The 13,080-nt window shown below is 41.9% G+C and overlaps 1 protein-coding gene across 4 annotated transcripts in view; it reads right to left on the bottom strand.

Moving 5' to 3' along the window:
* Positions 1 to 13,080, bottom strand: part of DIS3L2 (DIS3 like 3'-5' exoribonuclease 2) — a 317,418-nt gene that overhangs the window by 278,044 nt on the left and 26,294 nt on the right. For all 4 annotated transcript variants that reach the window (XM_084779161.1, XM_084779164.1, XM_084779163.1 and 1 more), the window contains exons 2-3: positions 4,023 to 4,170; positions 3,342 to 3,499 (exon numbers count right to left, since the gene is read on the bottom strand). In XM_084779161.1, the coding sequence (XP_084635287.1) occupies positions 3,342 to 3,499; positions 4,023 to 4,074 (210 nt within the window). In that variant the 5' untranslated portion in view covers positions 4,075 to 4,170. The remainder of the gene's footprint in view (positions 1 to 3,341; positions 3,500 to 4,022; positions 4,171 to 13,080) is intronic.

The raw sequence follows: 13,080 nt of genomic DNA, 5'->3' as shown, positions 1-13,080 counted from the left end.
AATTCCTAGACATAATATCACCGTGTCCTCTGTGCTACACAAGGTCTTTTCTGAGGTTGAAAACATCTCACCAATATTCTGTTCCAAAAGGAACGCTGACATCACGCCTCCAGCAGCTCTGAGGGCTTATTTTGGACATCTACTAGTCAATGCATCACCTAGATTCTGAAAGAGCCAATTCTACCATTCTGCCATCTCCTTGCCCATGTCTCTTTGGTTATTCCCTTAAACTAGAGCTCCCTCCAGGCATGTCCATCATGTTCCCACCTCTCACAGCACCTCCCATAATAACCAATCAATACTGTGCCTACACACAGAGGAATGACACACTGATGTGAGAACTTGGTTATTAAGAAAACTACAGGCAAAAACAATTAAAAATTAAAAAATAAAAATAAATAAATAAAATAAAATAAAAAAGAAAACTAGAGGCACCGAATCAAGTTTTGTTGCTATTCATTTCCAAATGCTGAAAAGAGGTTTCTTTGATTACTGTGACCTCCTCCTTCCTACAAAACAATGAAATCTCAATTTTTTTGTCCAGACATTGACTAATACTATCTTCCATTAATTTTTAAGATCCTAATATTTCTCAATTAAAAACTTTTCCCTTGATGAGGAAAAGGGAAGGCATGACATACCTTCATCTGAACACAAAAGCTGACAGATGTTTCTAAGTATATCTGATATACTTAATTTTCTCCAATGGCATTAAAATATAACTTTTTGTCTAGCTTTTTACCTTACCCAGACAGCTACACAGATCTTATCCAAGAGCAGATGTACTGTTTCTCTGCCTATGAAAATCTTATTTACAATGCTGTATATTTCTCATGGTGACTTCATATCTGGAACCCATTCCTCACCCCATCTGCAGAGAACAACTGTTCTCATATGTAGGGGGTAGAGGGAAGGGGGCCTCTGGCTGTACAGGCTTATGATGTCATAGGCCAGGAGGAATCACTTACAAACTCCTGGGAATGTGAGCAGTTATATTGATCAGATCTTTTGTTTTGTGTTAACGCCAGCAGAAAGTCACTTCAAATGCAAAAATTAAAAGGAAGCAAAACTAACACAAGTGCAGAACACTGTCCTAGCCCTGCCTCATAAAAGTGTACTTCTATACTCAGAATCCAAAGCTGCTTTTCTCTCAATTTTTAACAACTGACATCCCTCACTCTTCTTCAAAAGGCAGCAACTTTATCTCTATTCAGCCAGGAAAAAGAAGTATTTACTCAGTATGAGTTTGGTAACTCAGCCGCGTCCCAGGCACCAGACTCACCTATAGAATGTGCATGGCTGTGCACTAAAGAAACAAGCAGTCTATTTGGGGAGACAGAAAAACCGAACAAAGGTAATAGTTAACATGCCGACAAAAAAGCTGACTTCATGAAGGTAGGAACACCCAACTCAGCTTAGAGAAGTGAAGGGGACATTTAACTACAGGCTGACCAGGGACTGCAGGGCAAGCAGGCTCACACTTTACTGGGAGGAAACAATTCAAGCACCAGGATGGCAAGGGCAAAGTCTAGGCAGAGTCCTAAACTCAGTTTCATTTTGGTTTGATTGTTGTTGTTGCTGTTCATGCTGCTGCTGCTAACGGTGATGCTGGTGCTGGTGCTGGTGCTGGTTTGGATTTTGGTTTTGTGGACAAGGTCTCACTATAAAACTGACTATATAGATCAGGCTAGCCTCAAACTCGCAAAAATTTGCCTCCCAAGTACTGGGGCTATCAGCACGAACTACCACACAAAGTAAGTACAGGTTTTGGAGGAAAAATGTGGAAGTCCAAGATAATCAGAACATAGCATATTCCTAAAAAGAGGAAGCAGGAGACAGCAATGAGAAAGGCACATCAAGACCTCAGAGAGAAACAAGAAGGGCCAAGATACTTGGAGGTAAATGTCAAACCATGGAAAGCACGCAAATATATCAGCAAATGAACACATCCAAATATGGTTTCTATTCTCTTAAGAGAAACTTGTCAGACATCCAGGAGAAAAAAAGCCTAACTCAAAAAGGCCAATTGATGAGTGAGAAATTAGTGATGTTCAGTGTCTGTATCAGTCACATGTGCTCTGGACCACAGGTGATTATGGAAAGGGGGTAAATAAACAGAGATCAGAAAGGCTAATATCTACTGTTTGGATGAATCTTCTGCCCAAAACACAACTGAATCTGAGTTTTCACAATAAGAGAAGATGGGACTCAGTCACCAGTGTGCATGTGTGTATACATGTGTGTGTGCGTGTATATACATGGGTATAAAGAGGCCAGCAGTCAACATCAAGTGTCTTCCTCAGTAACTCTCCACCTGGCTGTTCAAGACCAAGTCTTTCAGTAAACCTGGGGCTAGGCAGGCAGCTAGCAAGTCCCAGGAATTCTCCTGCCCCTGCCCCTGCCCCTGCCCCTGCCCCTGCCCCTGCCCCTGCCCCTGCCCCTGCCCCTGCCCCTCCATATTCGTATCACAGGTGCACCCACTCCTCCCAGCTTTTCTCCAAGAGCTAGCGATCAAACTCAGGCTATTACCTTGTGTGAGAAGCACTTCACTGACAGCCATCTCCCCAGCCATCACTCAGTAATTGAAAGTGAGTCTGGTACAACATGGGCAGTATTTCTTTCCAAGAATTATGAAACACTCTTAATTCAAAGAAGGCATGGTCCTGCTTCCTTCTCCAACCTTGTTACGTACTAGCTACCTTAGATGTCACACTCAAGAAAACCTAATCGGCCTTATCCCATACTGTTTCACAAGTTCACCATGCAGCACTTTCCTAACAGGAAGTGTTCCTGGCTCAAAGATGGATGCTCAATGAACATCTGTTCAGCCACACCAATGAATAAATAGCCTGTGAACAGATCAGGCAAATTAAAAAGCATTCAATAAATACTGTTTACTGTTTCCTCTACAACTTTACCCAGTCATTCAGTATTGATGTGCTTCTGGCACACTGAACAACTCAGTGGTTGGTATGGTCCAACCCTATCACCCACATCCGACTTAACAGCTCACACTGACTGCTTCATTTGGAAAGCTCATTTTCTTATACTTATTTGCTCAACTGCACCAATCCCCAGCCTGGCTCACGGAGATCTCTCCTAATGTAGCACTCTTAGGCAACAGTGACATGAACTACAAAGGCTCTCTTCTCATCTCTCCAAGATTTACCTATGAGAAACTGGTGGTACAAACCACCTCTACACATGCTATAGGTCTAAGAAGCACAGACCCTGCCTGCACCATGTCAAGACACACAGCACAGACCAGGGAAAAGTCTAAAAGACGAGACTGCTGCTGTCCCACACATTCAAGGGATAAACAACCTGTAGGCTTTAAGCACCTGGATAAGCGTTCCTCTCTTCAAGCCTTCTGAAACATCCTCCTTGGACATGTAGGTTTCAAATATGCTCTTTTTCTTCCCTCGCATGGACTTGTTCTTTGATTTTTTGTCACCTGGCGAAGCACCAACAGCATGCTGGCCAACCACAGAGGACACACCTAGAAACATGAGGCAGCAGTCAGCCCTCCCTCAGGTAAACGTCTCTATTTTCTTAACTAGAGGTCTTATGTGTCACTGTGTTTTGTTGTTGCTCTTGTTACCTATAAGGCCAGCAAGAGAATGAACCTCTCCGTGAGTTCAGGCAGGCACAAGTGGGAAAGGATGGGTACAGCAGCGTAAATGAAACAGTGAGGCCTTAATTCTAAGTAAGCACTGCACTATGCACAGAGCAAAATCTGAATAATGGGTCTGGTATACTTTGTTGTTTGTAGATACAAACCCTCATAAATAGGAAATCTTTAAACACTGTCACATTTCTAGAGGAAATAAAATGGCTATACAACCATCAACTAAACAATAAGACCATACCTAATTCTAGAATAAATAACACAGAAGAATATTTAACAGTTCATTAAAAGAATTAGTCTCCCTCAGTCCAAAGAACTCCCTCCACTCCACACCCGGTCCACTTGTTTTTCAGGTCTCCAGTTGCCAAGGTGAGCTCCATTTTCTTTTTACTACCTCTGGGGGTTCCTGGAGGCCGAAAGTTCAGCTTGTAGTCAGAGTGGTTCATTACTGGTTCCAAGGTGGCCTCTTCTCTCCAGATCCAGGGACCCACTACTATTCAGCTCACAGTTCTTCCTGCCTTGAGCAGCTCAGTTGTCACGAGCTAAAATCAAAAAGAAACTGGTGACTAGAGAGTAGTTACATGTGGTTTCCTTTGTTCCCTTGGAAATTTAGTACTGAGAGGCACTTAGATGGTAAAGGCATTTTCCTGAGTCCTGGTGTCACAGTCCCCCTCACACAAGCCTTACCAAATGATCAAAGTTTTCTTTAAACCGAAACTGTTCATAACTCAGAAGAGACACAACAAAGATAAAGGTAACAGGCCACTTAGTGCTGCATGAAGGGACTGAAAGATAAAGTTAATGCAAATACAAGGAGGAAACAAAAGAGGTATGGTCACAAAAAAGAAAGGAAAAGAAGAGGAGCCTGGGCTGTCTGAGGGCTTATGCAGAAATGCACTCATTCTCTTATTAATCTAAAAAATATGGGCAATACACAAGAGTTAGCAAAATGAAAGAAAAAAGGTCAAAGTCATAGGTCATAGTAGTATGCATTGGGAAGTGATAGTGCCATGGCTTTCAAAGTGTGGATAACTTTATATGAGGAGAGAGTGTGTCCAGCTCAGGAAATCTGAGAGAACCTTGGGAAAGTTTTTAAGAAATAACTAAGACATTAAGAAGTGAGGAAAGCATACTTCTGGCAAAAGGGAACAAAAACCAGGATGCAAACAGAAAAACACAGGCAGATTCTTGCAGCATTAATTCCGTTTGGCTAGAGTCCTGCCTATATGGAGGAAGGCAGTGGCAAGGAAATTAAAACAAGTTGGAAGGGCTAGAAAACAAGCCGGGTTTTTCAAAGGCACTGGGGAGTTTCTGAAGCATGAATGAGCAGAAGAGAACAATAGACCAAAGTTGTTTTAAGAAGAACTGTCTTGGCAGAGAAGTCAGAACTGAATGGAACTGAGAGCAGCACCTGCACCTCGGGGAGAAACAGATGAGGCAGGACACCAGGAAGGGCTAGGACTGGAGGTTACAAGTGGACACTGACAACATGGCCTCTGACATGGTCTTCCACCGCTCGCCTGACTCATCTGCCAACCAGAAGGACCTGAAATAATACAACCATGGAAACTGGGTAGGTTCTTAGTGATGGGCGGGGCATCAGGGCTGGCTAAGTGCTAGAAAAAATGATGGCTTCTACTTGAGGACTACATGCCCATGTGGAATAATCTAACAAATAGTAGAAAAGTGGAATATAATCAATAGGGAGACATTGCCTAGCTTTTACATAAAGATGGCTCAAGAATGGTTACAAAGGGTCCATTGCAGCAAAGAAAGGAGTAAACTTAAGGATAATCAGGTAACCTTTACCTTCCCATGAAGCACTAATATAGGCCCTGTGGTCCTGGCAAGGACTGACTGAGCATTCTTGACAAATAAATCAGTTAGGGCAACCCCACAAATGCAAACAGGAAGAAGTAGAAAATAAGCCGGGCAGTGGTGGTACGTGCCTTTAATTCCAGGACTTGGGAGCAGAGACAGGTGGTCAAGGCTAGCCCAGTCAACAAGGCAAGTCGAAGACAGTCAAGGCTACACAGAGAAACCCTGTTTCAAAAAAACAAAACAAAACAAAACAAAAAACAAAAAAAGTAGAAAATATAGTAACAAAAATAAACAAACAGCAACAAAAGAAATATAAAGATCTAAGAGATAACAGAGTCACGTAATAAGAAAACAAGAAAAGTTTCCAAAGAAAAATTCGTGATCAGAATTTGTTCCCAATGGAGCCTAACCTAAAGCACAACAGCAGGCACCAGTGGGGTGAAAGGCTGGTGTAAATACTTAATCAAAAAACAAGAGTCAGAACTGAGAATGGGCTCTGTGATAGGATGAATAAAAATGGCCCCCAAAGGCTCACATATTTGAATGCTTGGTCAGCAGGGAGTAGAACTCTTGGATGGAATTAGAAGGATAAGGAGGTGTGGCCTTGTTGGAGGAAGTGTGTCACTGGCTTTGACAGTCTCTCTCTCTTCCTCTGTATTCTGATCAGTTTGTGCCTCCAGCACTTGCCTGCAGGCCACCATGCTCCCTGTAATACCAATAATGAATGAAACCTCTGAAATTATAAACAAGCTCCCATTTAAATACTTTCTAATATGAGTCATGGTGTCTCTTCACAACAATAGAACACTAACTACGACAGGCCCCTATCTACCAATCCTGAGGCAGTGAGACATTCAAAATTAAGTGAAGATACTACCCAATTTAAGTATCAACAGCAGAAATCACTGCAGAAACCAGATTCCTGTAACTTCTACCTCAGAGGAAGAAACATGTCTGGTTGGGTCCATCACTGCACCCCAGTGGCTCCAACAGTGCCTGGAATAATGAGCCTGAGTAGCCTTGTTCTTACATAAACAGATGAGCGTGCTTCAATGAACAAACAGTAAAAAACAGCATGTGGAGCAGGGTCATTTAGGGAAACCACATTTTTAAAAAGTCAGCAAGGAACAGGAAGAGAACACAGGATTTAGGCAATAATATTGGCAAGAAAAAGCTGACAACTAGAGTCACAAACTCACCTGTGAGCACCAAAGCAATAGAAAGAAGCAAGGAAAAATTGAGTATACATGACAGGGGGTAAAAATGACTCAACAGACAACTTTACTTTCCCTGTAGCATTGTTGTGAAGGCTCGTGAACCCTGGAAAAACCCTAAGTACTCCCCTGATAGACTAAAGGAACAAGACAATTTCCAGAGTGAGAAACAATGATCCCCTGCCCAACAACACCTAGAAAGGGCCCCCACCATGGGCATGGCCAGTCTGGGTGAGGGTAAACAGACAGTAACAGACAGCATGGCACATGCAAGCATGGCAATGAATGGGGAAAAAGACAACTATACTTGAGAAAGTAAATCTCAAGACAGCTCATGAGCATATGAAGCGATGATAGCTTTAGACCCTGTGCCCTCTAAACCTAGCACAACACACAAAGCACAGCAGAGGCTGAAAGCCCTGAATAAATGCAGCCCATTGGAACAGAAAGCAAGTTGCAGCAAACACATACTGGTAGGAAATTCGGGAAAGAGGGAGCCAAGAGCAAACCAGGTTCCTACGGCTAAAACCTGAAAAAGCACAAAGTCCCAGTGGCACCCTGAAGAGCCTGAGAATGTCTGGATTGTTGTACCTTCTCACTCACTTTAGCCTAGTCTCATCCTTCAGGAGCAACAAGGGCAGATGAAGCTGTGCAAAGAAGGGAAAGAAGCAGCAAAGTCAAGAAAAGCTTAATGACAAGCTGAACTCTGCAAAGCTGAGATGCTGACAGGAAGCAAGCCCTGGGAAAGTAAATGAGGGCAAAACTGGTGCAATAATAAAGGTGGGGAAGGAGAGAAAGTAAAACAGAGCTCACTGAAACCAAACAAACAAATATTCTTTTACTACTCAGGGACAAACAGGTTAGTCAACGAGCAGCATTAAGCTACTTACCATAGTCTCGAGAAAGCCAACAGCTTCCTACTTCATAACATATGCTGAAAAGTTCAATTTGAATCAAGTATGTTTAAAATGAAAGAGGAAGAAATGGCAGAGGGAGAAGGGAGGTAGAGAGACAGAATGAGCCAAAATGGTAGAAGAATTACCAAATATTATTCCCCAAAACAAAAACAAGAATAAAATTGTTCAAAACTATTGAAATAATACAAAGATCTAGATACTAGGAACACACATCAAACTGTGGCACTGGTTTGTGAAGGTCTACTGCTCTTGTAAGAACAGTAGAGGTGTGTGGTGTATGGCACTTCAAATGGAGGCTCTTACCACCACAGCTACTCCCGAGTTCTTATGAGGCCGAATTCCTGCAAAAGCAACACACTCTGAAAGCTGCAGTTGCAGTGCTGAGGAAACTGAGTCTATGTGGAGAAGAGCACAGTCAACTCCATACATGGGGCCTGGAAATAAACAGCAGTGATTCCAGGATCAAGGACTCAGGTAAGGCCAATAGCAAGACTAATTCAAGTTTGCAATACCAGTCAGAGCAAGCTAGAGATTGGCAGACAAGTCAGAAGTTTAACAGAAAAACAAAGGGCTGATACAGGCGATTAGAACTTCTTGGAGGCTGCAATGTAGCTCAGGATAAAGTGCTTGTTAGTATCCACAAGTCCCTAAGTCTGGTCCTTCAGTGTGGTAATGCACTCCTGTCACCCAGCACCCAGGAAGAAGAGGCAAAAGAATGAGAGTTTAAAGCAAGTACTCCTCAGTCACACAAGTTCAAGCCCAGCCTGATCCACATGAAACCATGTCTTTAAAAAGCAGGTGTGATGGTTCATCCCTCCAATCCAAGGACTCAGGAAACTAAAGCCAATCTGGCATCATGATAACATGCCTGGAATTAATAGCAGGAGGCTGACGCAGAAAAATTGCTGAGAGGTTGAGGCCAGCTAAGTCTACACAAGTGAGACCTTGCTTAGAAAACCAAAAAGGAAAGAAGAGAGAGGGAAGGGACAGAATAGGAGGATAAAAAGAAAAAGAAGGAAAGCCCAGTGCAGAGCAGGAAACTACCTGAACTTGGAAACCATTCCCCAAGCCTCAGAAGCACCTACAAAGGGTGGCAGCCTCCTTTCAAACAATCAAAACCAAACCTGTGACCAGTCACATGACAGCCACTAAGATATGCTGACCAAGGTAACTACTATAAAATCAGTCTGGAGAGAGGGGAGTAGGGAGGCACAGAGAGAGAGAGAGAGGGAGAAAACTGGCACCTCCAACTTCAAAAGGAAGAAAAGGGAAGCAAAGAACAAAATATGCTGTCAACAAAAGTCACAAGACTTGCAAAAAACCAAGAAAATAAACTAGACAGCGAAAGGAATGCAGATTTAACAAAAGGTATCTCTGGAGGATCTAGGTTTATAAGTTATCCAATAGGGTATCAAACCAACTATTACAAATTTAAGTAGAGTGACAATGACAGAATATCAACAAAGAGATAAACTTTTTAAAAATGAATTAGATGGAACTTCTAGGTTGAAAACTGAAATAACTGAAATGAATTCACTAAAGAAGCTTAGTAACAGACAAAATTTAATAAATCTGAAAATATACCAGCCAAATTATCAAACCTGAAAAAGAAAACTAATTTCATTGCAAAACTGAGGCCTGGCTTGGCATGGTGGCGCACACCTTTAATCCCAGCACACTCGGGAGGCAAAGGCAGGCAGATCGCTCTGAGTTTGAGACCAGCCTGGTCTACAAAGTGAGTCCAGGACAGTCAAGGATACACAGAGAAACCCTGTCTAAAAAAACAAAAACAAAAACAAAAGCAAAAAAACACCAAAACTGAGGCCCCCAAGTATTACAAAAGCCAATTCTTACTCTTTTAGCTTCACTTAAGCCAGCACAGACCGGCTTGTGTTGACTCTACTGGCTCCAGGGGTCTCCCGGATAGTAGTAAAGTCTCTTTCAAGTGCTCTTGGACTGTGGGGTATTTAAGTATAGACACCCCACCTGTTACATAGGAGAGGGTTCATTCTATCCCCACAGGACAAGAATAAAACAGAGGCATCCCTATGCACCATGCGGAAATAAAGGAATATGATAAATAACTAGGAGCCAATAAGAAAACTTACTTCTGGGTGGTGGTGGTGCACACCTTTAATCCCAGGACTTGGGAGGCAGAGGCAGGTGGATCTCTGTGAGTTTGAGGCCAGCCTGGTCCACAAAGTGAGTTCCAGGACAGCAAAGACTGCACAGAGAAACCCTGTCTTGAAACAAACAAACAAAAAGACACATATTACTGAAACTGAAACTGAAACTGATTCTAGAAGAAATGGTAAATCTAGGTATATAAAAAGAAACTGCATTGATAATTTAAAATCTACTAAAGAAAAGCAGAAGACAAATGGCTTTATTGGTGAAGTCTATCAAATACTGAAAGAAAAAAATAATGGGCACCTTTTAAACTTTCAGAAAAAAATGTTAAATATCATTCTATGCAGTCAATACCAAAGCCAAACAAAAATATCAATTAAAAAATCAATTACAAATCAAATTTAAAACATATAAAATAGTTGTTTAAATAACAATTTAAAAATAGGATTTTAAAACTTTGTTCTCAGGTCAGTACTGTGAATTTATTTTTCTGTATGAATTTGCCAATTTTATCTAAAGTCTGTTTGAGGGCAGAATGTTATCCAAGATATTCTCGAGCCATCTGGCTTTTTGCTGTAGTGAGGACTGAAGTTCAGGGTTTGTGTGTGTCACAGAAGTACCACTTGAAAAGATAAAAAAGTTGTTTTTTAACCCTGGCCACTCAGTACCTTCCGAGATGGCCTCAGGGCTGTTCTAAAACCACACCCTCATACCTGTCATGAGCACCTAACGACATGTGGTGTACCAAGCTGAGCTCTTGCCCCCTCAAAGATAAAATAACCAGTAACCAATCATTTTAAAGGTCAACTAACCAATCATGTTTGTACTAAGCTCTGCTTCTGTAAGAGTATAAAAGCCCCAAGCCTTGCTTATTTGGGGTCTCCAGCTCAATAGAGCTCGGCAGACCCCATCGCGATGGATCAATAAAGCATCTCTTGCTGATGGCATCGGACTGGACTCTTGTGTCTCATTGGGCTCCGGGAAGTAGGACCTAGCCCCCCAGGTCTTACATACTGAGCTACATTCCCAGCTGCCTTGAATTTGAAAATACCTTTAAGAACTCTGTTTTCTTTTTTTTTTTCCTTTTATTAATTCATTCATATTACATCTCAACAGTTATCCCATCCCTCATATCCTCCCATTCCTCCCTCCCCCCTGTTTTCCCCCCTACTCCCCTCCCCTATGACTGTGACTGAGGGGGACCTCCTCCCCCTGTATATGCTCATAGGGTATCAAGTCTCTTCTTGGTAGCCTGCTGTCCTTCCTCTGAGTGCCACCAGGCCTCCCCATCCAGGGGACGTGGTCAAATATGGGGCACCAAAGAAGAACTCCGTGTTTCCTAAAGAGATAGAAACTTGCATCTTCGTGTTGTCCAGTACAACAGCCACTTGTCTTTTGAACACCACATGGTTTCTCCTTCAACTATGTGGGTTTTGACGATCAAACCCAGGTTATTGGGTTTGGCAGCAACCATCTTTATTCACTGAACAATCTTACCTGCCTCACTTTTTGAATTTTAACTTTTCTACTAAAAATATTGACTCTTGCCTTTATCTCTTTAAATAAGGTAACTACAGATACTCTAAAGTCAGTTCCCAAAAACTGCAATATCAGAAGTCCCTGTGGTTACAGTAAATTCTGTCACTTCTACTTCATTTTGTTCATGTTACTTGAACATGTTCTAAACAAGACATAGTGACAAAATTTTTGCACAAGAACTGGGTGCCTATCACAAAGATATCATATTCCAAAAAGGACTTTAATTTGTTTCAACCAAGCATATAAGAAAAAGAAAATGAATTATAACTGTACTCATGATAAAACTGTAGTCCTGTAGGAGGGCACTATACTTATGTACAAATCACCTACCCTATGACCCTTCAGGGCCTCCATCTCAAAGAAGACTGGCTCAGCAGATCACCCACATACCACACTAGCTACTAATCTCAGGTCCTCTAAGAGGCTATCAAATGCGCTGCTTGGCTTTTCAGCTGACCTTTAAAAAATCAGCAAATATTCACTAGAGCAAAACAGTCCAAAATAATAGTCATATTTTCCTGTTTTTATAATTTCCTAGGTTAACCTCTTATATCACTTCTCAAATGTCCTTTGAGTAGATATAGGGAGTAGGAAGCCTGGCTTTTCTAGTTGATGTGTAAAGGAAGATTTGTCCCCCACTATTTTCTACACCAAAACTGAAAATACAAGCATCAGATGCTTAATTTTCATTCTCAGTATCTTGATTCCCAGTTCCTCCTATATAGACTCACTCTTCTGCCAGGACTTCTCCATACCTGTGCTATCCTTGCTTTTCTGTATCACAGGCAAAAATCCTCCTGCAAATTTAAGCCTAATCTTCTGTTTATTCATCTTCATCCTCTGTCTACTCTAGAATGTTACCACACCTACCTCTCTCTTCATAGCTGCCTTTCTAACAGCTGTCAATTAAAACTCAGGGCCTGGGCCTGCTCCCTTATGCCCACTTCAAGCTACTATGTCATTTCTCTCATTCTCATCCCTGACAAAGTTTAACAATGTGGTCTCTCACCACCTCTACTTCTTCACATATTGTTTTACTCCCTGTTTGAACATGATTGTGTTTTCCTCACATCACTATTGGGGTACACTGTGTGAAGGTGTGTCTCTGTGTATTCAATTGTTGACTGCTAGACCGGCAGAGAGCTAAGTACTAGCAGGGTCTTGGTATTGTTATTTCTACAACCCATCATCAGAGTTATAAATTTTGTAAATATTCTTCCTTCCTCACTTATCTATTGGTTGCAATAAAGAGCTGACACTGGGCCAGAAGTTGAGGGCGGAAATTCCCAGAGAGGGATGCTGGGAGAAGAAAGCAAATGGGAGCTTCACAGGCAAACACTGAGGTGAATGGATGGACCAGAGCGGCTACAGAGGTAGAGCTAAGCCACGTGGCAGGATGTAGTGCTAGGATTACTTGGGTTAAGCTAGACAGCGGACTGGAAGACTACTCTAGTTAAAAGGCCTAAGCTTTCCAATATTAAAAAGCTTTTCTGTCATTATTTATACCACTGGAAGGTCCGAAAGTCCCATAATACATCAATATAACAAAATGAAGGTTTTAGAATTACCAGAAGAAAATCCTCATTACTGAAATACTAACAGACTCAAGACTTTATTTTAGTCTTGGAATGCTTTCTATTGTTGGTTGTTGTTGTTGTTGTTGTTGTTGTTGTTGTTGTTGTGTGAATGCTGGTCAACCTTTGATTATAAGTACCTCACCCTTGGCCTGACTCTCCAACTCTCAGGGCTTCTATGGGTCCTTTTCCTTCATTTACCTCTTAGGTTCTACCACACACGAGCTTCTGTTCTGACGACTGTCTCACTTCTCTTA

The sequence above is a fragment of the Acomys minous genome (assembly GCF_964271855.1).
Source record: "Acomys minous genome assembly, chromosome: 4".
NCBI classification, from domain to species: domain Eukaryota; kingdom Metazoa; phylum Chordata; class Mammalia; order Rodentia; family Muridae; genus Acomys; species Acomys minous.
This window is presented reverse-complemented; position numbering and strand designations above follow the sequence as displayed.